The sequence below is a fragment of the Xenopus tropicalis genome, chromosome 6 (genome assembly GCF_000004195.4).
Source record: "Xenopus tropicalis strain Nigerian chromosome 6, UCB_Xtro_10.0, whole genome shotgun sequence".
Classification (NCBI taxonomy): domain Eukaryota; kingdom Metazoa; phylum Chordata; class Amphibia; order Anura; family Pipidae; genus Xenopus; species Xenopus tropicalis.
In genome coordinates, this window is record NC_030682.2 from 109,056,248 (window position 1) to 109,080,694 (window position 24,447).

Below are 24,447 nucleotides of genomic sequence, written 5' to 3' on the forward strand. Positions count from 1 at the left end.
TCCGCGCCCCGCCCCTTTACGGAGGATTGACAGGTTAGCAGTGCCACGCTGCTTGCGCAACAATCATTGTCATTTATTTATGTAGGCCCTTCTGGTTGTTAAGTGAGGTAAGGAATATACGTATGACAGCATCAGTAATACATGTTATCTCTTCTAATACATCAGATACTTCATGCCTTTAGCTCAACCTAAGTCACCACCTATTCAGTGTTTCGCAGCCAATCAGAAAGCCGCATATCTCCTCCCGCCCATTGATTACAGTTCGACGCGCAGTTCCGCCCAGTTACTGGGTGAAGTCATATCCCCCAAGATGCATTGCTTCAGCCTAGATCCGCAGCGGCCATCGAGTAGAGAGCAGGTTCTCAGGAGCTGGTGCTGATTCTTCTTAACTGTCACTCGCAGCCTAACCTTCCGCTTTTCATTATAAAATATAGGTAGCTGTATTATTAATATCAAGACTAGTGTAGCTCTGCGAGAATTAACTTTCTTTTTCAGTGTCAGCCGCACTGAGACAAGTCCGGGCACGTTCCGAGGCGACACAGACCTCATATAGTCATAGTGACAGTCTGCTCCGAGCTCCTCCTCCTCTACTTACTGAGCCCGACATTCTCTCCCCCGGCACCCATACTAGGCTGAATGAGAAGATGGATCAAGGTGGAATCATCGCACCCGAAACCCGGCCGGTAAGTTGTACAGGCTCTTTCTATACCCCCTCGCCCACTGCTGTAAACGACTCATAGCAGGGTTGTTAGGGAATTCTGGGAGTTGTAGTTAGGTAACAGCTGTAGGGAAGTAGTTAATGTAGTCGTTCATGTGTCCTTTTACTAGTTTACTATACTAGCACTAAACCCTATGCCTTCTAGGGGGCGGGGTCAGATAAGGTTAATTAGGATATATATATGTGTGTGTGTGTGTATATATGTTTGTATGTGTGTATATATGTATATATATATATGTGTGTGTGTGTGTGTATATGTATATGTGTGTATATATATATATATATAATGTATACACACTCACCGCAGTAAGTAAAGTGATATGATATCCAGTGTTTCCATTTAAAGAAGTTTCAAGTTTATTGTCATATACAAATAACAATGAAGCATCATTACTGTAATGAAATTTTTTAACCGTGTTCTTCCCAACTTGACATAGACAAAAAAAAATACAAATATTAAATATAATAAAAGTGTGCAATAAAGGTACAAGTACAAGGAGGCTTGCACACATGGTTTTCATTTCCCATTTACTTAGCTGAGTTATGGGATATATATTTACTCATCATGGTGGTTGAAAGAAACCTGATTACCTAGTGCCAATACATGTTAGAGGCTTTTCTATGGAGACCTACAGACTGTTACTCTCTCACTATTAGTGAATTTCCTGGGGTCACATGGGTACAACAAAGTCCATAGACTTCCAGCCCATTATATTATTTACAGTAGGCTGTAAATGTACATACTCCACTGTCCAGTAAATAAGTATGACTAAGCACTTCTGTAACAAATGTAATTCTCTGTATATGTGGGTATTTTGTGTTTATTTGTATAGGGCTACTTATGTATGCAGCACTGTATGCATTGCAAGCGCCCAACAACCGCACTAACTGTTCAGTGTCCTGATAGGTCAGGTTTGTCAGCCGGTACTGGAGCCATTGCTTTATGGCCTGTGATTTACTTTGTCTTTGCACGAAAGTTTGAGCTGATGCTATAAATATACATTGGGAAATACTCTGTGAGTCAGCAGTGACACATTTAGATGACTGTATAATCTTCTGTTCTGTGATATCACCTAATTATATAGCTTAGAGATCGCACGTACATCGTTGTTGCCAATGGAAGGCCAGATTACATGTCACAGAGGGGAAACTTATTGACCAGAGTGACACTGCTACCCTTTATTCTCCCTAGTCTGGTGTCATGGGGGGCTATTCATTTCAATTTGGGTAGCTTTATTCATTCATGTGCAGCAAAATGTAAGGTATGTCAGTTTGTATCTGTGGCTTTTTCTCTGTTTAAAATCTGTGGTATTTTTATTTATTGGATTTATTGGTTTTAAAGGCGCAAATAAGAAAAGCCTAATTCATGTAGGAAAACAAAATGACGAAAATATGGATTTTTCTTAAAGAAGAAAGAAAGCCTAATTTATTGGTGTTCAAAATGTTAGGCACGCCTAGTGAATTAAGTTTCTCCCTAGTCCAGTGCACTCCCTTTTACTTCACTCTCCCAGTCATCCCTTGTGAACTCTAGAAAGTTCCCTGGGCTGGTTCATTTATAAAACTCTAATAGATTATTGTGTTTTACCTTTATTCCCTTCTCCTGAATTGAGGATAGTTTGTTCCAGTTGGGGATATTGAGCTCTGTTTAAACAAAATCCTCCCTTTCCTAAGATGAGGCCTTTGTCAGAAATTGAGATATGAAATAGCTTTTCATACAGTGGGCTCCTTGAGACGTAATTTGTTTACCTACTTATAGTTATAGACAAGCGACAGTTGCTCACAAAAACAAAAGAAAGTTTGAAAGTGGTTTAAATTCCTGTTTTTGCCTTGTTTAGTGTTAGACATAATGGAAAACTAAATTTTTCCTAGTTAAAAAAATATGAAAAAATATGTTCAGCACAAGCGCTGTATATTGAGCTTGTGGAAAAAGAGGGTCCATCTCCCCTTTAATAAACATATAAACAAATAATATAATTCCTTCATTAATATCCATCCCAAAAAAGATGAAGTGTGGAATAATGTAATATTGCCTATTAATTGTATTGTTAGAGCCCCTGGGGTGTTGCTGCAAAGCCTGCAGTTCAGTGCTCCCTGGCGGAGGTCATGAGTGAGGAGCTGGCAAGGGAACTCCAACTGGAAGAAGAGAGCCATGTTTTCCCAGAGGAGGTTCTGTAAGTAACACTGTAAATACAATCCAAATCATTACACTGTTTAGTATTCAGGTTGTCGGTATATTTGCAGCAAATGAAAGTTGTACATGAAAGATAAAACATATGAAGAATGATTTAAGTAGAAATATTGCACTTTAACCCTTTTAACATACTAAGAAAAATGTAAAGGGTTTTCAGTTATGAAGAAAGACTGGCCAAGCTAGAGTTGTTTACACAGGAGAAGCAGTGATTAAGGGGTGATATGCTAACTATGTTTCAATATATAAGGGGATTATATATAATCTCTCTAATTGTTTTAATTACCAGTAGGTCCTTCCAGCAGACAAAAGGGCACCCATTCCGATTAGAAGAAAGGAGGTTCCATTTGAATTCAAAATTGAATTCCCTCCCTGAATCAGTCATATTGGCTGATACATTAGATAGCTTGAAGTAGGGGGTTGGATGGCTTTTTAGCAAGTAAAGTAATACAGGGTTATGGGTTAGTACAAGATGATCCAAGGACTGGTCAGAAAGGATTTTTCCCCCCTCGGGAGCACATTAGAAAGGGTTTTTTTGCCTTCCTCTTAATAAACTAGCAGTTAGACAGGTTATATATAGGCATATATGGTTGAACTTGATGGACGGGTCTTTTTTCAACCCAACTTACTATGTTAATACATTATTTAAAAGTTGTTAGCATTTTTTAGGTGATGTTATCCCTTCTAAATGTGCTTAGATGCCTCTTTCATTTTCTAGTAGCGAAGATGGTCCTTTCCTGAGTTCTGATAACATTGACACATCAAGCGATGAAGTCTTGGCTCAGATGCTGCAGATGCAGTTTGACAAGGAATATGATGCCCAGCTTCTGAGAGAAGAGAAAAAGTTTAATGGTGACAGCAAGGGTAAGAGCAGGTTTAGTAAAAGAGAGACTACTGTCAAAAATAAGGAGAAATGTAAATACATTTTTTTTTTCATTCTTAGTATCCATATCGTTTGAGAACTATCGGAAAGTTCATCCCAGTGAAGAAAATGACAGCTCAGAGGATGAAGTGGACTGGCAAGACACTCGCCATGATCCATACAAAGCAGGTGAAGCATGTGGTGAAGCCTTCACCATTTAACTCATTGTATTGTTTGTGAGGTCAAGCTTAGAAATCGCTTTTGCACTTTGCAATGATTGTTTAAAACAGGTGAGATCTTGTTACTTTCAGCACCCCATTGTGTACTATACATAACATAATCACAACACTGGTAACTCCTATGTTTAGAAATACACACCACTAGCTACATACAAGGTAAATAAAACCAAATATTGCGTATTTTACTAGACAACAGCAGGTTCATTGTTAGTGGTACAGGCAGTCTGATTGGCTTAGGCACTAAGCAGAAAAAATCTTCTGCAATCTCTTCCTTACTATCTGTAGGGTGCTGTGAAACAAATTTAGCACAATATTATTTGATAATCGTTTACTGTTAGATAGATAAAATTCTGCTATGCTCTGGTATTGCAGTGTGTTCCATTTTTACACAGCTCAGATGATTACATTGAGTGCAGGCAGGGTTGTGGATCAGAATGGTTATCCTTAACTTTATGGCCTGAGTTTGTTAGAATAGTAAAAAAAAAAAAAAAAAAAAAAGCAGAGTTTGAAGAAAGGAGAATATTTTTTATATTATAGAGTATTAGATCAGTGGCACGTGGGTCATTTTTCTTGCTATGGTCCTCTCAGAAACTTCAACAGCTACTTCCTGTTCAGCAAAATGTGAAAGCTGCTGACCGTGGAAGCCTCTGTTAAATAGATGCAACTATGGAAAGGGAATGTAGAACAAGTTAAATGTACTGCCTTTCCGTGAAGGCCCCAGTGACCAAAACACCCTTTGTGCCTTTTCCTTTATACTTTTATTCTCTTTTCACCTCAGATAGTGAGACCACTGCATGCACAGGGTTGTTACAGCACATTTAATTCTTGGAGTTTGCAGCAACAGTGACACCATAAAATAATAAGCATAATGCTTTGCTTTTTTAATATGCATCTGTTCATCCAGCACCTACAGACAGAGAGAGCTTTTGTTTTTTAGAGAGCCATAATTGGCATTGGACTGCTATTTATCCTCCTGTGTAAGAACTAAAAAAAAAAGAATCATATTCTACACCAGTTCTCTATTATAAGCAATGTGAACCTCTAGCCTTAATGTTTCCATGGCAAACATATAATTACTAATGCAGGGTAACAGCACATATTTATTTTGATGTTACTGATCTATTTATAAGTTTAGTTCCTTTAAGGCAGTTAAAACTATATATGCCAGATAACAAGCAGTTGTCACCTGTTATGTGTCAAAACCAGTGAGCCATATATAGGTGTCCTGTCTCCATGTGGTAGTACTAATACAGGTTCTGTTTCACAGATAAACCAACGCCTACCCCTAAAAAAGGCTTTGTTGGCAAGGGGAAAGACATTACAACTAAACATGATGAGGTAGTGTGCGGCAGGAAGAACACGGCACGAATGGAAAATGTAAGCACTGGAAATTCAATCAATTAAGTCTCATTAGAAAATAACATACGGAAATGTTTTCATTTCAGAATTGCAAATCCACACTCACCAGCACACCCTGGCCTTTCCACTCTGTTCCGCCTGGTGCACAGTATTTGGAGGGACTTCGGCACGCTCCACCACGTTCCAAATTGCACAAAAATACTGGCAGCTGGGATAAACCCTGCTGATTTTTAATAGTAGCAAACCATATAACGTTTTGGGGACACACCCCTTCGTCTGACTATTAAAAATCAGCAGGGTTGTATTTTTGCTTGGATACAAAAAAAAAACATTTGTATGACAATCTGATGAAATCCCACCGTGATGATCTTCTGAGTATGAACATTGTGAGAATAGTGATTTAACATGGATACATGTTTGTATTTTCAGTTTGCCCCAGAATTCCAGGTTGGAGATGGAATTGTCATGGACCTGAAGTTGTCCAACCAAGTTTTCAATGCTTTGAAGCAGCATTCTATTTCTGAGCAGCGTAAAAGTGCCAGATTGCATGATAAAAAGGAAGTTTCTACTGCTGTAAGTGAATAATTTTCCTTTTCTTACCTGTATTAACTGGCCCTTCCAATCTCCCAGTGGTTCCATATGTGAGTAGTCAATGTAAAGAAAACCAATATTGTGAGATATGGCTGGGCAGAGCATTCCATTTCATGCTAACTGCCTGATTTATTTTTTAAGATGGCCCATCTGCTGGCACTTCTGACAGGTTATTTTGCTGTACTTCTTACTGTTTGTACTACAGAGACCTTATCCGCACACCCTAGTACTCCAAAATTATATGCCCGGTGCACACTGCTGGAGGGATCGGCACCCTCCAAAACCAGTACAACCACAAAAAAGCAAATGGCACTCAGGGCTATAAACAAGGGAAAAACCCTTAGAATTTTATTGCGGAGGTGCAACGTTTCGGGGCGACGTGACCCCTTTATCAAGCTTCTTACTGTTTGTGCCATCTTTTGAAGAGACTGAACCCTGTTTGCTTCTTTCTTTATGCACTGAGGCACTTCCCTAGACCTTAAGCCATGCTTTAAAGGGAAGAATGCAGGTGCCAAGGAGGCAACCACTGTTCCCTGTTTATTTAAGTACATATAGTCTCTGGTTGTTAGTTATTTAAATGCGCACATGGTTTTGTGGCTGGAGAAGCAAATACAGATATACAGATGATAATGTTAAAATGGCTATATTATCTCTCTTTCAGGAAAAAGTAGTGGATCCCAAAACTAGACTGCTGTTATATAAAATGGTGAACTCTGGTGTGCTGGAAACTATTAATGGCTGTGTGAGCACTGGAAAGGAGTCTGTTGTGTTTCATGCTAGTGGAGGAAGGTATGTACTTGTGGTTGTTACAGATAAAATTCTGTCATTTGAAGGTGGAAGTAATTGGAATACTTGATGGGTTAGCCGTCAGAAGTTTTAAGTGATTGTTGTACATTTTCTTAATGATCTTTATCCTTATAGTATGGAGGATCAAGAAATACCTGCTGAATGTGCTATAAAAGTCTTCAAAACAACGCTAAATGAGTTTAAGAACAGAGATAAATACATCAAGGACGATTACAGATTCAAAGAACGTTTCAGTAAACTTAATCCACGCAAGATAATTCGGATGTGGGCAGAAAAGGAAATGCACAATTTGAAAAGGTATATATAGTGTTCAGCAACTTTCTGTATACTGACATTCTTAATAATTTGGAATATTTTTCAGGTTTGGTGCTTTCAGGTAAACTTAGTCCCAAGCTATTACTACTATTACTATTGAGTGCTATTCTGATATCTATTTCCCATTGTTCTGCTGATTGGCTGCTGGGAGGCGGATGATATCACTCCAACTTGCAGCTCAGCAGTAAAGTGTGACTGAAGTTTATCAGATCACAGGTCATATTGCTGTGGCACCCTGGGAAATGAATATGGCTAGCCCCATGTTCGTGCTTTTAAAAAACTGATTTCATTGTCTGATTCTGCTGGAGAAACTTTCCTGGACAACTTTTCAGTTGGCCTTCATTTTTATTTTTTTTAATTAGTCATCGTCCTGCCTCTACGTTTATAACTTATCTTTCTGTTTAGGCCCTCTCCTATTCATCTTGAAGTCTTTCATTCACACCTATGACTGGATGCTATGGTAAACTGTGTACCCTAGCAACTAGATATCTGATAACATTTTAAACTGCAGAACTACTGAACAAAATGCTAACTAACTCAAAAACCACAAAAAAACAAAAATGAAGACCTATTGCACATTGTTTCAGAATTCCACTGTTTACAGTATACCAAAAGTTAATTCACGGGTGAACTACCTCTTTAAAAATGGTAAAGTTACAGATATTTTGTTGTTGATATTATTAAATGCATATTCTTCTTTGTGATTAGAATGCACAAAGCTGGCATTCCATGCCCAGAAGTCGTCTTGTTGAAGAAACACGTTCTGGTGATGTCATTTATCGGAAATGATCAAATCCCTGCCCCTACACTGAAGGAAGCCAAACTTGGTTTGGAAGATTCAAAGCAGGCATATTATCAAGTGCTTTCTGTAAGTGTTTCCATGTAGGTGCATTGTGGTGCACCAGTGCCAGGAAACTGGTGTTATGGACAACTCCTGGTCTGGTCATAGTCATACAGCAGCCCCTTGCTGAACAATTTATTTTACAAGCCATTTGGGGCATTTACTAGTTCTTTAGGCAGTAAAAATCCCAGTTGATTAATTCTTCTGACACTGAATATACTTAAGTTAATAATTACAGTTTCAGGGCTTTCCTTTTACTATCTATGGGAAGCGATCCAGGGACAGTAGAGAGTATGATCAAGGCACCCCTATGTGCTGTAACCTTAAGAATTTGATTGGATCTGTAGTTATTTATCAGAAATACTTTTGTTGTTTATTTATAACGCCAAACAAACTGGCTAACTCCTCCATTTTGCAGATGATGAAGCAGCTCTATGAGCAGTGTAACCTCGTTCATGCTGATCTCAGTGAATATAACATGATGTGGCACGATGGAAAGGTAAATATGAAGGACACTGTCCAGAAGCAGTTAATAATATACTGTTTTATATAGGCACTTACTGAATGTTAACATCCTTTCATGTTGCAGGTGTGGCTTATAGATGTAAGTCAGTCTGTTGAACCTACTCACCCCCATGGCCTGGAATTTCTGTACAGGGACTGCAGGAATGTGTCCCAGGTATGCAGTGCATTTATACACCAGAATGAAACTAGTAGTACAACAACGGGATTTACCTAATCATTTTTTACCTGCAGTGGTGAGGAAGGGTGTCCTTTTTTTTAGTTGACGCTGCTAAAAAAAAAAAAAAAAAAAGCATCTTAGCATGCTGTCCTAGAGCAACCAGTTTCAGTTCAGGTTGCCTAAATATTCCCCCTAGCATAATATGCAACTTAATATTTTCATTTTCTTATACCCTTTTCCATATCCTTCTGTAGTTCTTCCAGAAAGCTGGTGTGTCAGAGACTCCTCATGCACGGGAACTTTTCAACATAGTGTCTGGCTTGAATATTTCCTCTGATAATCAAGTGGACTTTATGGCTGAGGTAATTCTAAGAAAACCCTTAAATATAAAGAATGGGCTTTGTTTTACCCTTTATATTCTAATAACTGCACGTATGAAAGAATGTTGAAATTTTAGTTCGGTTTTACAGTGTCTTTTTATTTAATAAATGATTTTTAACAATTTACTTGTGCATTCCTCAACCTAAATACTTTTTCCATCTGCAAAAAACACGTGTATTGTGTGATTCACTGACAGATCCCACTTTATTTAGCTGGCTGATTCCTGTCTGTCAGCATTTTACAAGTGCGGCACAGTCAAACAGCATAGTTGAGTTTTTTTTTGTAGTAGGAAAGGAATGCTACAATGAGGAAGCACCCTAATAAACCATTTATTTCGTCTGCTGTCAGTGCTCAAGATACCTGTCGGCTACAAAGCAGCAGTGATCAGTAAAATAATCAGCATAGCCAGTTTACTTTAATCTTTCTGCTGTTGAAAGGTTATGCAAAGCTGTCAAGGATTCTCCATGTTCTCTGTAAGGCCCATTATATTGCCCACCCCTTTCTAAACTAAATAGTTGTCAAACTTAAGTATTTCCTCTATCAGTTCTGAGATGAACAGCATTCTTTCTTTTCTATAATATTGGGGTTTGATTTTTCTTTTAAAAAGCTCTGTTTGTTTTATTCAGGAGGGGGCCTTAAGGGTGGGGGCGGGAATCAAATGAGTGGAGCAGAAAGGTTCAGTGCAAAGAGCATGAGCACTCAGACATGGTCAGTACCCAGAATCAAGCCACATTATCAATCAGTGAGTCTGAGGTGCAACAGTTTATAAAAGACTTTTATCACTGATCCCACTTGCTATTTGTGCAGCTAGGCCTCTGCTATGTTGTGTATTTTTTATTTTTCATTTATGTTAAACTTAGATTGTGAGCTCTAAGGCATAGTCATATCATTTGGTACTATCTGTGTTTTACCTGTATTTTAGTGTAGTTATTGTCCTACCTGCAGTCTTTTTTTTAATTGTAATCTTAATTTATATGGTCTAGATTGAAGCATTGGAGAAGGTGAATGAGGATCACGTGCAGATGCATGGAAAGAAAGTTTCCATATATCAGAAAGATGATGATGGTCCTCCCCGAATTTATGACAAATAACCCTGACGGTATAAATGAGCTAACAGTTAATAAAAAAAGAGGATAAAGGCTTGCTGCATTCTTACACACTGATGCGGCGGTTATTCCCCTCCAGCACAGCGTAGATTGGAAGCTGTGAATCAGAACACACAAAGCGCCCTGCAGGTCACTCTGCATTCCCTCTGAGGCGCCTGACACAGCTGGGATTGTACTGAGCATACACTGCAATGAAATGCCATCAATTTTAATGTACTTCTATAAGGAACAAAAAAAAAAAGAGATGTTTTGATAGAGATTACTAATTATAGTAATGTCTTGTTTTGCTTCTGCTTCTTTGAGCACTAAGAGGATTATTTCATTAGGTATCAGACATTTTGTTTAATTGCCCTGTTTGATCCAAAGGGCTTTAAGAAAATAGTGTGCACGTGTGGTTAAAAAGAAATCTAACCCTGTTTCATAGTCTGCCTAAAACAGCCAACTCCATCAATGCTGATTTAGAACTAAAGAAGATAAAATTCTGTGCTGAAAGTCTGATATAATTAAAGTTTTCCTGGCAGCAGAAACATTATCATAACCAAAGTTGGTGTCTTTTTTTTTCCTTAATTGTTCTTAACTAAAGCAGTTTTGAGTGTATCAAACTTATTAATACATTGCCCTGTTAGTCAAGGCTCAGCATATATAATGAATTGTTCAGTTTCTTTCTAGTCTATAATCCAGCAGTGCTAAATCTGAACATAACTGGTTTACTAATTAAAGCTAGACATTTTTGGCTGTAAATAAATGAGGGAGGAGGATCTCTGGTGCTTAATGCAATGCAAATATACATTATACTCTCTGATGTCCTCATGTAGAAATTGTAACTGGTTATATTATGTCAGATTTACATGCTTAATTGTTTGAAGTGATAATAGTATAATATGCAAGTACTTGTTCTGTGGTTATGACACCAATTTCTTAGAGGTAAATAATAAAGGCTTACTGAATTGATGACTGTTGATTTGATCTGTCACTCGGATACCCTTGTAATAAAAGGCTTATGTACGTGTTATAGTCCAAAAAACTGCTGCACACTGTAGAATGAGTTGTATTGTCTCAAAGTGACTATTGACATCAGAAAGGCAACGTTTCGGGTGTTAGTCATTTACATGCTCCATATTCCCCTGTGAGTTTGTAAATCAGTATATCTGTGCAGCACCATTATTAGCAATAATGGTCCCCATACTATGTTAGCACTGCCCCCGCCCACCACAGGTGGCCTGCCAGCTAAGAATAAATGTGGCCCCAATTAAAAATAACCTATATATCACCTATATATAGCCACTCCCTCATGTGCTTGGAAAAGCCCAGTTGTATCCAAAAAAGGCCAATGACCTGTATAAATCTTGCCCACCCTAACTGCAAGTGCCAACCTATTCTTGATAACTACAGTAGAGAATATACAGGAAGAATGGGCAACTTTAATGCACGAGAAAATAAAGGGCCACATTCACAAATATCACAAAACAATTCAAGACAATATTGATGCTAAAGGGAACAATACAATATCTTAATGAGTAATGGGTTATGCACACTATTGAACAGGACCATTTTATCATGTATGTTGTTGGTGTGTGGGACACAGGAGCATAGGGTTTAGCATCCAGCAACAGGACACTTGTAGGAAGGCAACACTGTTACCGATCTGATTTCTCTGGCTTCTTTTATTGCCACGTTTGTTTCATGGTTGTGCCTTCAATCGTATTAAAAGAAATGTTTTTTTGTGATCACTCCTATTTATGCTCCACATATTACAAATCATGCCAGGCTTATGTACAGTTTTGAGCCCAACTGTATGTTTTTGTAGATAGTAGAACTAATAGTGTTGCAAGATCAGTTTAAAGAACCCTATTTGACCACCAGATATTATCCTATTAAGAAGAACATTGTAATATTAGGTATCCATTCTGAACATTGTGCATTGCTGTATAATACTATCATATCACTGGTTATACAGTATGTTCTCTATCCAAAGCACAACTTGTAATTGACTAACAAATTGTAGTGTGTCCTTTAAATAACAGGTGTTGAGTTATTTATTGTAATTAAATGAGATGGTCCTGCTGGGTTTGATTTAAACCCACTTAATGCATGAACTGCCTCACATTTCTTATAGGGGTGTTTCACCTTTAAATTAACTTTTAGTGAACAATTTAATACGCTTTGAGTCGAATTCCAACTCCCAGCGAACATGTTATTTCAGTACTTACAGTTAAAACATGCTTTTCAGTCACAATTCCTCATAAGGCCACCAGTAATTACTGAAACTACACTGGAGAGATATCTTTGCCAATCTGACTTGTGAAAGTGCTAACGTACATGTACATTGTAGTAATGCAAAGGAACACCACTCAACAACATAGGGTTAAACAACAATGGTGTGAAGACATACCAGACCTAGGGGCTGATTTACTAACCCACGAATCCGACCCGAATTGGAAAAGTTCCGACTTGAAAACGAACATTTTGCGACTTTTTCGTATTTGTTGCGATTTTTTCGGCTTCTTTACGAATTTTTTGTTACCAATACGATTTTTGCGTAAAAATGCGAGTTTTTCGTAGCCATTACGAAAGTTGCGTAAAAAGTTGTGCTTTTTTCGTAGCGTTAAAACTTACGCGAAAAGTTGCGCCTTTTTCGTAGCGTTAAAACTTAAATGGTGCAAAGTTTCGCGTAAGTTTTAACGCTACGAAAAAAGCGCAACTTTTTGCGCAAGTTTTAACGCTACGAAAAATCGCCAGATTTTACGCAACTTTCGTAATGGCTACGAAAAACTCGCGTTTTTACGCAAAAAATCGTATTGGTAACGAAAAATTCGTAAAGAAGCCGAAAAAATCGCAACAAATACGAAAAAGTCGCAAAATACCGATCATTACGAAAAAAACGCAATCGGACTCATTTCGACCCGTTCGTGGGTTAGTAAATGTGCCCCCTAGAGGAAGAGATGTGGAAAGATGCCTTTAAAAAGGTACCCCACATAACTTAATCTTAAGTAGAGATAGATATGACAGGTTAAGTTCCTAAAAAGTGTATTTTACCCCACAAAGAGTGGCTAGAATATACCCTTGGGCCTCTGACCTGTGCCCTATATGTCTTAACGAGGTGGGGTCTTTTAACCATGTCTTTTGGGAATGCCCAGTAATAAAGGGATTCTGGCGGGGGGTGCTTAGCTACACTGAGTCTGCTTAGCTACTCAATATTTTGTCATCCAGTCTATGTTTACTGGGAATGCCGGAAACCCTACAGCTAAGACCAGGGCCGCCATCAGAAATCATGGGCCCCTCACAACAAAATTTTCTGGGCCCCCCCTCCTCCCACACCCCCAGTGACCCCTCCCATCAATACAAAGGACACACAGACTTTGGTAGCCAGGGCCCCCCTAAAACATTTGTGGCCAGGGGGTTACATTTTGCATTGGTGCCAGAACAGGTGCCCCTTAAAACATTGCTAGCCAGCCCAGGGCCCCCTAAAACATGGTGGTCCTCCCCTAAATACTATGGCCCGCTCCCACTGCTTCCTCTGGCTCCCCCCTAGTATCCTTCTGCTTCCTCCAGGGCCCCCCAAGCATCCTCCAGCTCCCCTCCAAGCATCCTCCAGTCCCCTGCCCCAGCATCCTCCTGCCCCCCCCCAAAGCATCCTTCAGCTCCCCCCAGCATCCTCCAGGGCCCCCAAAGCATTCTTCAGCTCCCCGCAGGGCCCCCCAAGCATCCTCCAGTCCCCCCCCCCCAGCGTCCTCCTGCTTCCCCCAGGGCCCCCCCAGAAGTATCCTTCAGCTCCCCCAAGTATCCTCCAGCCCCCTTTAATCAATTCCGGGCCCTCTCACTGCTGGCGTCCTCCGTTATGTCCTGCTGCTACCCGCTCCATCTGCGCTTAAATAAGGTTGCTATGCACGGGGCGCAACCTTATATAAGCGCTGATGTAGCGGGGAACACCAGGACATAACGGAGGATGCCAGCAGTGAGAGGGCCCGGAATTGATTAAAGGGGGCCGGGGACGACTGTACCCCCTGATGGCGGCCCTGGCTGAGACCTCCAGCTAAACTATGCTGCCTACATTGGAAATCTACAGGACCACCGTCACTGAACTTCTGGAAAAATGACTCTTTACCAAAACAGAAACTGGTGTATCAAGCCCGCAGATGCCCAGACAAATTTGAGGCCATAAAGGGGGCATGGCTTCTGGCAAACATACCACCTTAACTGACCCTGAATAGTCAGCAAAGTGATATTCTGAGATAATTTTCAATTGGCCTTCATTTTTTACGTTCATTAAGTTACATAGCTTTTTGTTCACTAGTTCTCCAGTTTGGAATTTCAGGCAGTGTTTTGAATGAGAGACTGGAATATAAATAGAACAGGGCCTGAACAGAAAAATAAAGAATATAAAGTTACTTTAACAATTAAATTGTAAGCTCACAAAGCAATAGTTTTTGGCTGCTGGGGTCAGAGAAAAGTGCAAAGGAAGTATTAGTGGAAGGGTAATAATTTATTAACTTTAAACAATAATGAAGACCAATAGCAAAGTAGCTAGGAATAGGGCATTCTATAATACAGGGGTGGCCAGACTTGGTCCAGTTGTGATCGACCAGAACGACGCGGAATGCGGAAGTGCGGCATTTGTGCATACGCATTCACAGATAACTTCTGCATCCCCAGTTTGATTGCGGTCCACCAGAAATCCTCGGGGGATTGACTGGTGGACCGTGTTCGACGTATTGGCCACCCCTGCTATAATATATTACAATGTACATTTAAAGGTGAAGCACCCCTTTAACTTATTTGAACAGTTTTACCCTGCATAAATACACCATTGGTATGAACTGCTATAGTCTTTCATACAGCAATTATATATATATATAACTAAGTACTTTGCTCTCTTTATAGTTTAATCACTTCAAATCCTTACTGAGTTAAGCCTCATTCAGTTAAAGAGGTGGCAAATCCATAAATTTGCTGTTAAAATCAGTTATCTGTCATTTGTTAATCTCTGCTAGTTTGCCACCTTTTGTTTCGGTATTATACCAGCCTTTGGGTGGGGATAGTAGGTGGGGAAGGCACACGGAGGCAGGCAATGACATCATAGCGTGGGGAAATGGGCAGGGTATTCACAAGTCTGGCCTTATAATTATAAGGGGTAATCCTCCAGCAGAGAGGGTCACGGAAAGGAGGGATTCATATGGTATTACAAATTTATAGACAATTACTTTGCCTGTAAATTTGTAATTCTGGCCCTAGCTGGTGATTAAAAGGGTGGGCCGGTCAAATACCGGACGGATGGTAACCCTAATCTCTGCACTGGTGCTTCTGAATGTAGCAGAACTCAGTTGGTCAGTCTTGGAGTGATGGGTTCAACTGTGCACTATTCCGGTCTGCCTTCACTGCCAGAGATCTATGGGACATAAAGTCAAGCAGTCACATATGGAGCTGCCAAACCAGCTGCACTCTTTTCTTTTTAAAAACATTTTATTGAAGTTTTGCAATAAACATGTAGGATGAATAATGACAAATTATTTAAAAATAGGTTGTACAACAATAGTCACATTCGACAGTTTGTCCTTCAAAAAGATAAGAAATGAAGAAAATAGAATGCTTACAGAGAAACAAAATAAGTGATTTAAATAGAGAAGAACAAAACAAAAACAAATTAACTAACTTTGCCCAGTGGATAAACTATAAAAAGAAAAGGAAAGAAAAGTTTCCTAGAGAGCAAAATCAAAAAAGGAATCCTGGATTTAGGTTCACTTGTTTTTGCTTTGATTGCCTCTTGCCAGCTAAGCTGATTAAGATAAGAAATAATTTCTGTTATAGGAGGGGTTTCCTCTTTTAGCTAATAATAAAATAATGTTTTTTTAGAGGCAGCCATAAACAAAAATAATAATTTATCAATTTTTTGTGCTAAGGAGACTGGTAAAATGCTTGATAACACCTCCTCTTTTTTAATGTGTAATAGAGCGAAACTAGGAGATAACTTTATGTAGGGACCCATAGGGTTAAATGGTCCCTATGGCTTTAAATCCATACAGGTTCAGTTCCCTTAGTTGCTGGGCAGAAGGGAATGTATCTAAGTGAGTTCATTAACATGTGTGCTATTGGTTAGAAGGTATAGTGACCACATCCTGCCTGACTTTGGTATAGTGTTGGGAGAGGAGTGGCACCTTCCTGTTTTTTTGCTTCCACCTTAGGGACAAGGTGGATGTGTGCTGAGAGCCCAGGGCATGGGCCCTGGCCCAGTAAAGTCGGGGAACAGGGCCCCGTGAATGAGGCATTAGATAGTGGCAGGTGTAGCTACCTGTATAGTACACTCTAGGGGTGTAAGGCAGTTAGGGCTGAGATAGAATGAGCAGCATGAGCTCCTGCATAGGATTTGCAGTTTTTCTGGAGATAGTTCTCCCAGGCCGCATTGCCTGTAGTGTAGGGATCCAAGTGAATAGGGAATCAGGATAGAGAATTCCCTGAGGGATCCACTACAGGGTGTGTCGCAGAGGTGACGGGAGATTCCTGCCAGTCTGCCCGCAGGAGAGTGTTAGTCTGAATATACACTCGGTATATGTTGCATGTACCAATGGCCTCTGAAGCTGTATTGTGAGTAACCCTGTGGATGTTCAATAAATACTTATTACTTTGTTATTTGCAAGAACCTCTGGCGCGCCCTCTGTTTTCATTTTTCTGCATAGCATCAAGAGAGGTGTAGTTGCACAACACCCTCACCTTCCTCTTCCACTTAGCGAAGGCCCATTCTGGGTAAGAGAGTACAGTGTAACCCATGTTCTACTGGTACTAGTCCGGGAAGGCAGCTATTGAGCTGAAATAGGTGTTACATTTATATTTAAATTCAATCTGTGGTTCAAGAATCTTTCCACCATGTTCCAGAACTTACCAATCTTCGGAAAAGACCATAGGTAGTGGAATAAATTAACACCAGGTTCGTTACATTTGGGGCAATAAGAGTTTGTTTTAAAGCACTTATTACGGACAAAAAGTTTTCCATATCCTAAATGGACAAGTTTGAATTGCTGCAGCTTTCAGCAAAAATCAGATTGTTGAATTCATGCATAGACTTAACCAACTGCGAAGGGGATATAAAGTGTTGTAGATAAACACTTAGCAGACACATTCTCTAAGGGATGATTATCTTGGGTAAAAACATCCCAGAATGTACCAGAAAGTATGTTGATTTTTATATTATGTGGTTTGTCTTTAAATTCTAATATTGCCTCTGCCAGTCTATGTTTAGCGACAACAAAATTGTCTTTATTGTGAGTCCCTGATAAACCACATTGGTAGGCTCAGTAAATGTATTTAGCAATTTCAAGTAACTCAAAATTTTCTTTAAACAACGGCCAGGGAATTACAGAATAATTGGTTGGATCTAGTAGGTCTTTTATCAATGTGATGTTTTTTTTCTCAGATGTTAGTAAAAAGGAAGAAGACCTAGCTGCACTCTTCTACCTTTTACCACTGGCAGACATAACATGATGTGGGATGTGAAGTTTCCTTAACGGAGAAAGAAAGGTAGAAACTAAGTAAGCTTTATCAGAAAGGTCTGTGTAAATACAGCCATAAGCACTCACAGAAACGCTGCACTGACTTCTCTGTCAAAAGATTTGTTGTGTCTGTTTTCCTGTGCCAGAGACTAGTCTAATTAACTGAGCATGTTCACTTGGTCTGGGTGTCGGTGCAGGAGTGAGGCATTATGGGAACTTTCTTTACAGAGCTCAGCAGGGTCGGACTGGGAAAAATCCCGGTGGGCCCCGGCGGCCCAGTTCGACCCTTGCCGGCGCTCCCCCTTCTGACTGTTCCTCCCTTGACACGTTCAATTTATACGCGCTTGGGGAGGACATCAGGTGGGGGCCCTGCAGGGGGGTTAGGGGGGCCCCTGGGGGGGTAGGGGACACAGCTGGCTGGGGCACCTGCAGGGCCCCTGGGGCAGGAGCCCCAGTGGGCCCTGCACCCCCCAGTCCGACCCTGGAGCTCAGCGTTTTTTCTTCCTGTTTGGCTTCTGATCATCTGAACTGGAGAAATATGGGGAGACGTAAGAGCACTACTGAGACAACTGAAGGTATGCCTGCAGCTTGAGATTAACTCTTTATTAGCCTTTCCTTCTCCTTTAAAGCAGGGCCACTCTTAAAAGTGTTGTGCAGTGTTACCCTTATGGCTTGTGTGTATCTCCATATGGCCAAATGTCACCACACCTACCAACACCTAGGGAATGCTGCAGGGCAGGCAATGACCACACGCACTAGGTGCTCAGGAAAGAATGGGGATGGGCAGATCCATGTATAAATACTTATGGATTTTGCCCCTTGACCCTGTGGCTTCTAACATCTTTTTTTTTTTTTTAAAAGGTGCAGTGTGACCAAGACTTTCTGAGCTGTCCCCTCTAAATTAAGATAGTATGGGGAATCCTCCCAATTAGAGCTCAATGATAGTAGCAGTGGACTCAATACTGACCATGCAAGTTATGCTTTACATTCTTACAATAATTTAACAAACAATGGCTACAGAATAAAAATAGGATCAGAGGCCCTACTCACAAGAGCTTACAATACTCACTACTGGATATCATTATTTTCATATCTGCTTTTTTCCTTGTCTTGTTGTCTTAATTTACTACCAACTGCCTACTATACTTTAATTGTCCTGATTTTTCCCCAGATTTTACTTATTATAAAGATTCAGTTGCCAATAACTTGGCGGATGTTGACAATGGTATAATAATGTGATTGTGATACAGAATTATACTTGTTTCTTATTCTTTTATATGTCATAAAGGTAAATTTATGGGGAAGGGAATGACATGTAAAACGGCTATAAGGATGAAGACACACAGAGATACTAGTAGCAGCTACTTGTTGTGGCGACTAAAACAGACAATGCTGCTCATTTCCTGATAGTTGTCTCTACGTGTGTTTTAGCAGAGTAAATTATCAGTATTGTATATGGCAGGGTATTTTCTGGAGTTTAGTAGACATGAAAAAGTAGCTGCTACTAGTAGCTCAGTGTGTCTTAACCCTAAGGGCTGTGGCACACGCTGAGATTAGTCGCCCGCGACAAGGGATGACATTCCACCGGCGAGAATGTAAATCGCCGGTGGCATGGCATATGCGGCCTTTGCCTAGACAGGCAACTTTCGTGATCGCGGCGCTGTGTATGACATCCCACCGGCGATTCACATTCTTGCCGGTGGGCTGTCATATCGGAGAGATTGGTCGCCCGTGAAAAGGGAGATTTGTTGTGGGTGACTTAAGGTCCCCATACACGGGCCGATTGTAGCTGCCGATATCGGTCCCTTGGACCGATTCAGCAGCTTATCGGCCCGTGTAGGGGCAGAACCGAGGGGCCTGGCCGACTGATATCTGACCTGAAATTGGCCAGATATCGATCGGCCAGGTTAGAAAATTCAGTCGGATCGGGGACCGCATCGGCTTGTTGATGCGGTCCCCGAACCGACTGCCCCATTGCCGACAATATAATTCGATCTCGCCAAGCGAGCGAATCTCAACGTGTATCCCCATAACCTTAACCTCAGCGTGTGCCACAGCCCTAAAAGTGCAGGTAAGTTATCTCAGTTATCCAATTTAAGCAATGAAGTTAACTATTCAAAGCCCTCTCTTTAACAGATACTCCTGAATGGAACCAAATTATCCTCTGAAACAAGTTAAAGGGGACACAATGCAATTTTGTAAATCATACTGCTCCTGTCCTGTAGGTTGATGAATGCCTGGCAATAACACTTAAAGTACCACAGTTACTCATATGGAAGAAGGGTAAAAAATACTTGTTTTATCCCCTAGGACAGGTGGTAACACTGTTTCCACCAGGGTCGGACTGGGGGGTGCAGGGCCCACCGGGGCTCCCGCCCCAGGGGCCCTGCAGGTGCCCCAGCCGCGTCCCCTAACCCCCCCAAGGGCCCCCCTAACCCCCCCGAAGGGCCCCCGCCTGACGTCCTCCCCGAGCGCGTATAAATTGAACGCGTCGGGGAGGAACAGTCAGTAGCGGGGAGCGCCGGCAAAGGTCGGACTGGCCCGCTGGGGCCCACTAGGGCCGGGGCCCACCGGGATTTTTCCCGGTGTCCCGGCGGCCCAGTCCGACCCTGGTTTCCACACTCAACCTCCTGTTGTGTGGCGATCTCTGTACGAGTAAAACCAATAAATTGGTTATTGTGCTAGCATCTAGTGGACTGTATAGCTAACGTTCTTTTGGCAAACGTGGGAGAACTGTCACAAACAGCAGCTTAAGTAATCACAGACTAGTCACTTGCTCCCTGGACACTATGACAGGACAAGTTTCACAAGATTCCCAATGTATTTCTTTTGCTTAATTTTTGTTTCCCTGGCACCACATCATCATGTGACACTTTAGTTTATATCAGCGACAACTTGGGTGTGTGTGCTGATTTGGCTTAGCCCGCACTACGTGCTCTAGTTCCTTTCTCCTGCTACGAGGAAGTGTCCCCATTGGGGACCAAAACGTTACGTTGGCTGTTCATGCTACTTTAACCCTTTTACTGCCAGCCGTTTTGGAACAAAGTGGAACTTCTACTGCCAGACAGTTTTTGAACATTTTGCACTGTTTCACTTTAGGGGCCTTTCCTCGGGAGGACTTTTAGTTTACACAGGAAAACAATATATTGTTTTTTTCAGGACAAACTAAGCTTTCAAAATATCGTATAATTTTGGTGTAATTCCAATTCTGTAACAAGATATAGGCTTCTAAATGTCTAAAAAAATTAAAAAAAATCATATTTTTCATAATATAAACACACATACCAGAAACAAACATTATTTTATGCACAAAAATACAACTGATTTGGAAAGTCCCATGTCTCCTGAACATGCCAATACCAAATATATATACTTTTATGGAGATTTCTCACTTGTATAGGTCAAAAACTCCCAGCAGTACATTACCAAATTTCCAAAGCACTGCTCCAGAAAGCTGCATACTTTAGATTTCAAGGACAACATTTCAGCTCCTGCAAAATCAACACATTTACATCATTATATGTGGGATAAAGCTAGTAAAAAGTACGCTCACCCCAGAAAGTCATATATTTTTGGAAAGTACACATTCCCCTGAATCTAAAGACATGGACATAGACATGGGTACCCATTTTAGATTCGGGGGGATGTGTACTTTCCAAAAATATATGACTTTCTGGGGTGAGCATACTTTTTACTAGCTTTATCCCACATATAATGATGTAAATGTGTTGATTTTGCAGGAGCTGAAATGACAGAAATGACAGTACATATGGGGTATATTCACATTGGGGCCCCTACATGCCACATACTTAGGTAAACCTATACATATTGGGCATCAAACTGTACAATTTTACTGTTATTGTTAATTTTTGTTACATAACTTTTTCTTTTGTTCATTACCTCACCTATATATATATATATATATATATATATACCAGTCTCTCATTCAACCCACTGCCTGGTTGCTAGTGTAAATAAGACCCTAGCAACCAGACAGCTGTTGAAAACCAAACTGTAGAAGTGCAAAACAGAAACCTAAATACCTAAATACCTAAATAAATGAAAAAAATAAAATAAATGAAGATCAATTGCAAATTGTCTCAGAATATCTATGTCTACACCAAACAGACAGATTCAGTACATTCAGTACAACATGACAGCCAGGTGGAAGCAGGAGCTTGGATTGGCTCCTTTATTGGATGTGAACAGCTGGGCATTTTGCAATGCAAATGAAATTTAAAAACTGTGAACTGTGAAAAGGCTTGTTGCCATTTCTTCAGCTCCATGTTGTGTGTGCCCTTATAGCTATGGTATCAGCCTGTAACAGTGCAAATGGGAGGATTTTGGCATGGAAACACAAAAGTACAATTTTTTTCCCAAGACTCCCCCCATGTGCGCACTGGAAGGCAGTGGGGAGATCAGCTCCATAAACAAACCATAAAAATATAGAAAGGTTTAGAAAAAAGAGTGAGAGGATTGTTGCAGCAGGGGCCAATTGAGCTGCACACAGTTAGGGGCATTTCCACAGAGAATTTGAGGCGCACCTTTTATACAGTGATTTCCATATGGGGTGTATCAAATGTCACTGGTTATGTGATATCAGGCATTTTGGAAAGAGTTTGGTACTGCATGTGTTCGCCCCAGCAGGACACGGGGCACCTGGAAGATCAGCGCTCTGTTGGTGTGTACACTAGCCATTAAAATCACAGGGGGTGCCTCACAATTTGGTGATTTTACCTTTACTTATTATTTAAGTCCACTTTGTATACAAATTAGGATTGCCCGGTCAAGACAAATAGCAAGTATTCTGACCTCATTTGTAGGGGTACCTTCCATGGAACATGTATATATGTATAAGCTGCACATATGGGTGTTAAAGTGTACAACAGTGACCTCATATGGCCAGAAACTGTATTACAACTACAGGAACATAAATATTAGGAACGTTATAGAAACAGAAAAAGTTGCCCTAGGGAAGAAAGATGTAACTTGCAAACACAAAATGTGCTGCAGGGGAGTCTTTGGCTACTGACACAGTACTAGTCAGTGGCTGGAAGAACTGGGACTGGACACCAGGAGACAAAAGAACTGCTGCTGAATGCTGCATTAAAGTGGAAATACACAACCACTAACAGATAAGCCATTTTGCTTCTATTAGTTGTGCAACTGTAGAAAAGACTGATAAAACACTATACTGCTAGTAACTACTCTAGGAGCCTGGGAGTAGAAGGCCCCAGTAGAGGAGTTGTACCCTAATGAAACCATCCTCTTAATGAAGTTAAAAAGCTGTGAATGAAGTTTACATTAGTACTGCATTTATGGTAAATAACATAGGGCAGGCAGAATATGGTACACATGGACAGCATAGGGCAGGCAGAGAATGCCTAACTTCTGTCTGCCCTACCCTGTCTGTGTGTGCCATACTCTGTCTGCCCTATACTGCATGTGTGGGCGCCATACTCTGCCTGCCCTGTGCTGCCTGTGTGTCCCATACTCTGTGTGTCCCATACTCTGCCTGCCCTGTGCTGCCTGTGTGTGCCATACTCTGCCTGCCCTGTGCTGCCTGTGTGTGCCATACTCTGCCTGCCCTGTGATGCCTGTGTGTGCCATACTCTCCCTGCCCTACCCTGCCTGTGTGTGTCACACTCTGCCTGCCCTACTCTTCCTGTGTGTGCCATACTCTGCCTGCCCTACTCTTCCTGTGTGTGCCATACTCTGCCTGCCCTATGCTGCCTGTGTGTGTCATACCCTGCCTGCCCTTTGCTGCCTGTGTGTGCCATATTGATGGTTATTTACCATAAATGCAGTACTAAAGTAAACTTCATTAATGCTTATGGCTGTATTTACATCGACCTTTCTGATACAGTTTTTACCTCTCCTTTAGGTATGTCTTAATATGACATAATATAATATCCCTGCTGTGAGCACCAACCATTTGGGTATGGCTTTAAAAGCTCTTGTGATAACATGGGTGTGATTTGAAGTGGGTGCAGTTTAAAGAAAGAGAAGTGGTCAAAATTGTCTTCAATTATCGGCCCTCCACCATGAAGGATAGAAAAAGAGCCTTTAGGCTGATGCCACACCAGGCGTAGGGCTGATTTTTTCGGCAAGCGGAAAAACGCTTGCCGAAAAATCAGCCCTAAGCCTGCTACTTGTGCCTGCACCCGAATGAATGGGATACGCTCGGGTGCAGGCACATGTAGCCGATATACGCACGAAAACGCGCGAGAATGCAAAGTCCATTCCATTCATTCGGGTGCAGGCACAAGTAGCAGGCGTAGGGCTGAATTTTCGGCAAGCGTTTTTCCGCTTGCCGAAAAAATCAGCCCTACGCCTGGTGTGGCATCAGCCTTAGTTCCCAGCTGTCTCAAAAGATCAGGAAAGAAGGAGAATCAGTGACCTAGCTGGCCTAGGAGTTGTTCTTGTTGGCAGTGGAAAAGCTGTCAGTACACCCCACAACTATAGCCTTGAAAGTTGACAGCATTGTGATTAAAAAGGCAAGGTATTATTCAAAAAGGCTTTTCAGAAAACATAACTATTCAACCTCATAGAAGTACTAAGATATAGAGTAAATTTCTGTGTCAATTTCAGAAGAGTTTATAGGGGAAGTCTTGCAGGTTGGGTAAGAGAAAGAAACCTCTTATCCCACCTCCAGGCAAAAAAGAGACAAACACATTGAAATTGTTATTCATGAAAACTGCCTTCTTACTAGCGAATACATAGGCTGGAACCGTTCGTGAGATCTTGCTGTTGTCTCCATCTCTATATTCATTGTTACACATCATTATTTATTCAGTATATAAAGTAAAAATAATATATGTGTGTGTGAGTGGGTGAATGAATGGCATTCATTTTGAGTAACAATCTAACTTGCTGG

At 40.9% G+C, this 24,447-nt stretch overlaps 1 protein-coding gene across 1 annotated transcript; it reads left to right on the top strand.

The window, feature by feature from the left end:
- Positions 1-350: 350 nt before the first annotated feature.
- Positions 351-11,040, top strand: riok3 (RIO kinase 3). Its single transcript, NM_001004996.1, is given in 13 exon segments — positions 351-683; positions 2,768-2,889; positions 3,625-3,770; positions 3,850-3,957; positions 5,275-5,384; positions 5,796-5,939; positions 6,619-6,746; positions 6,879-7,061; positions 7,788-7,947; positions 8,339-8,419; positions 8,510-8,599; positions 8,857-8,964; positions 9,967-11,040. Coding segments are annotated over 13 exon segments (1,527 nt in total). The 5' UTR covers positions 351-644; the 3' UTR covers positions 10,075-11,040.
- The last annotated feature ends 13,407 nt before the right edge of the window (positions 11,041-24,447 follow it).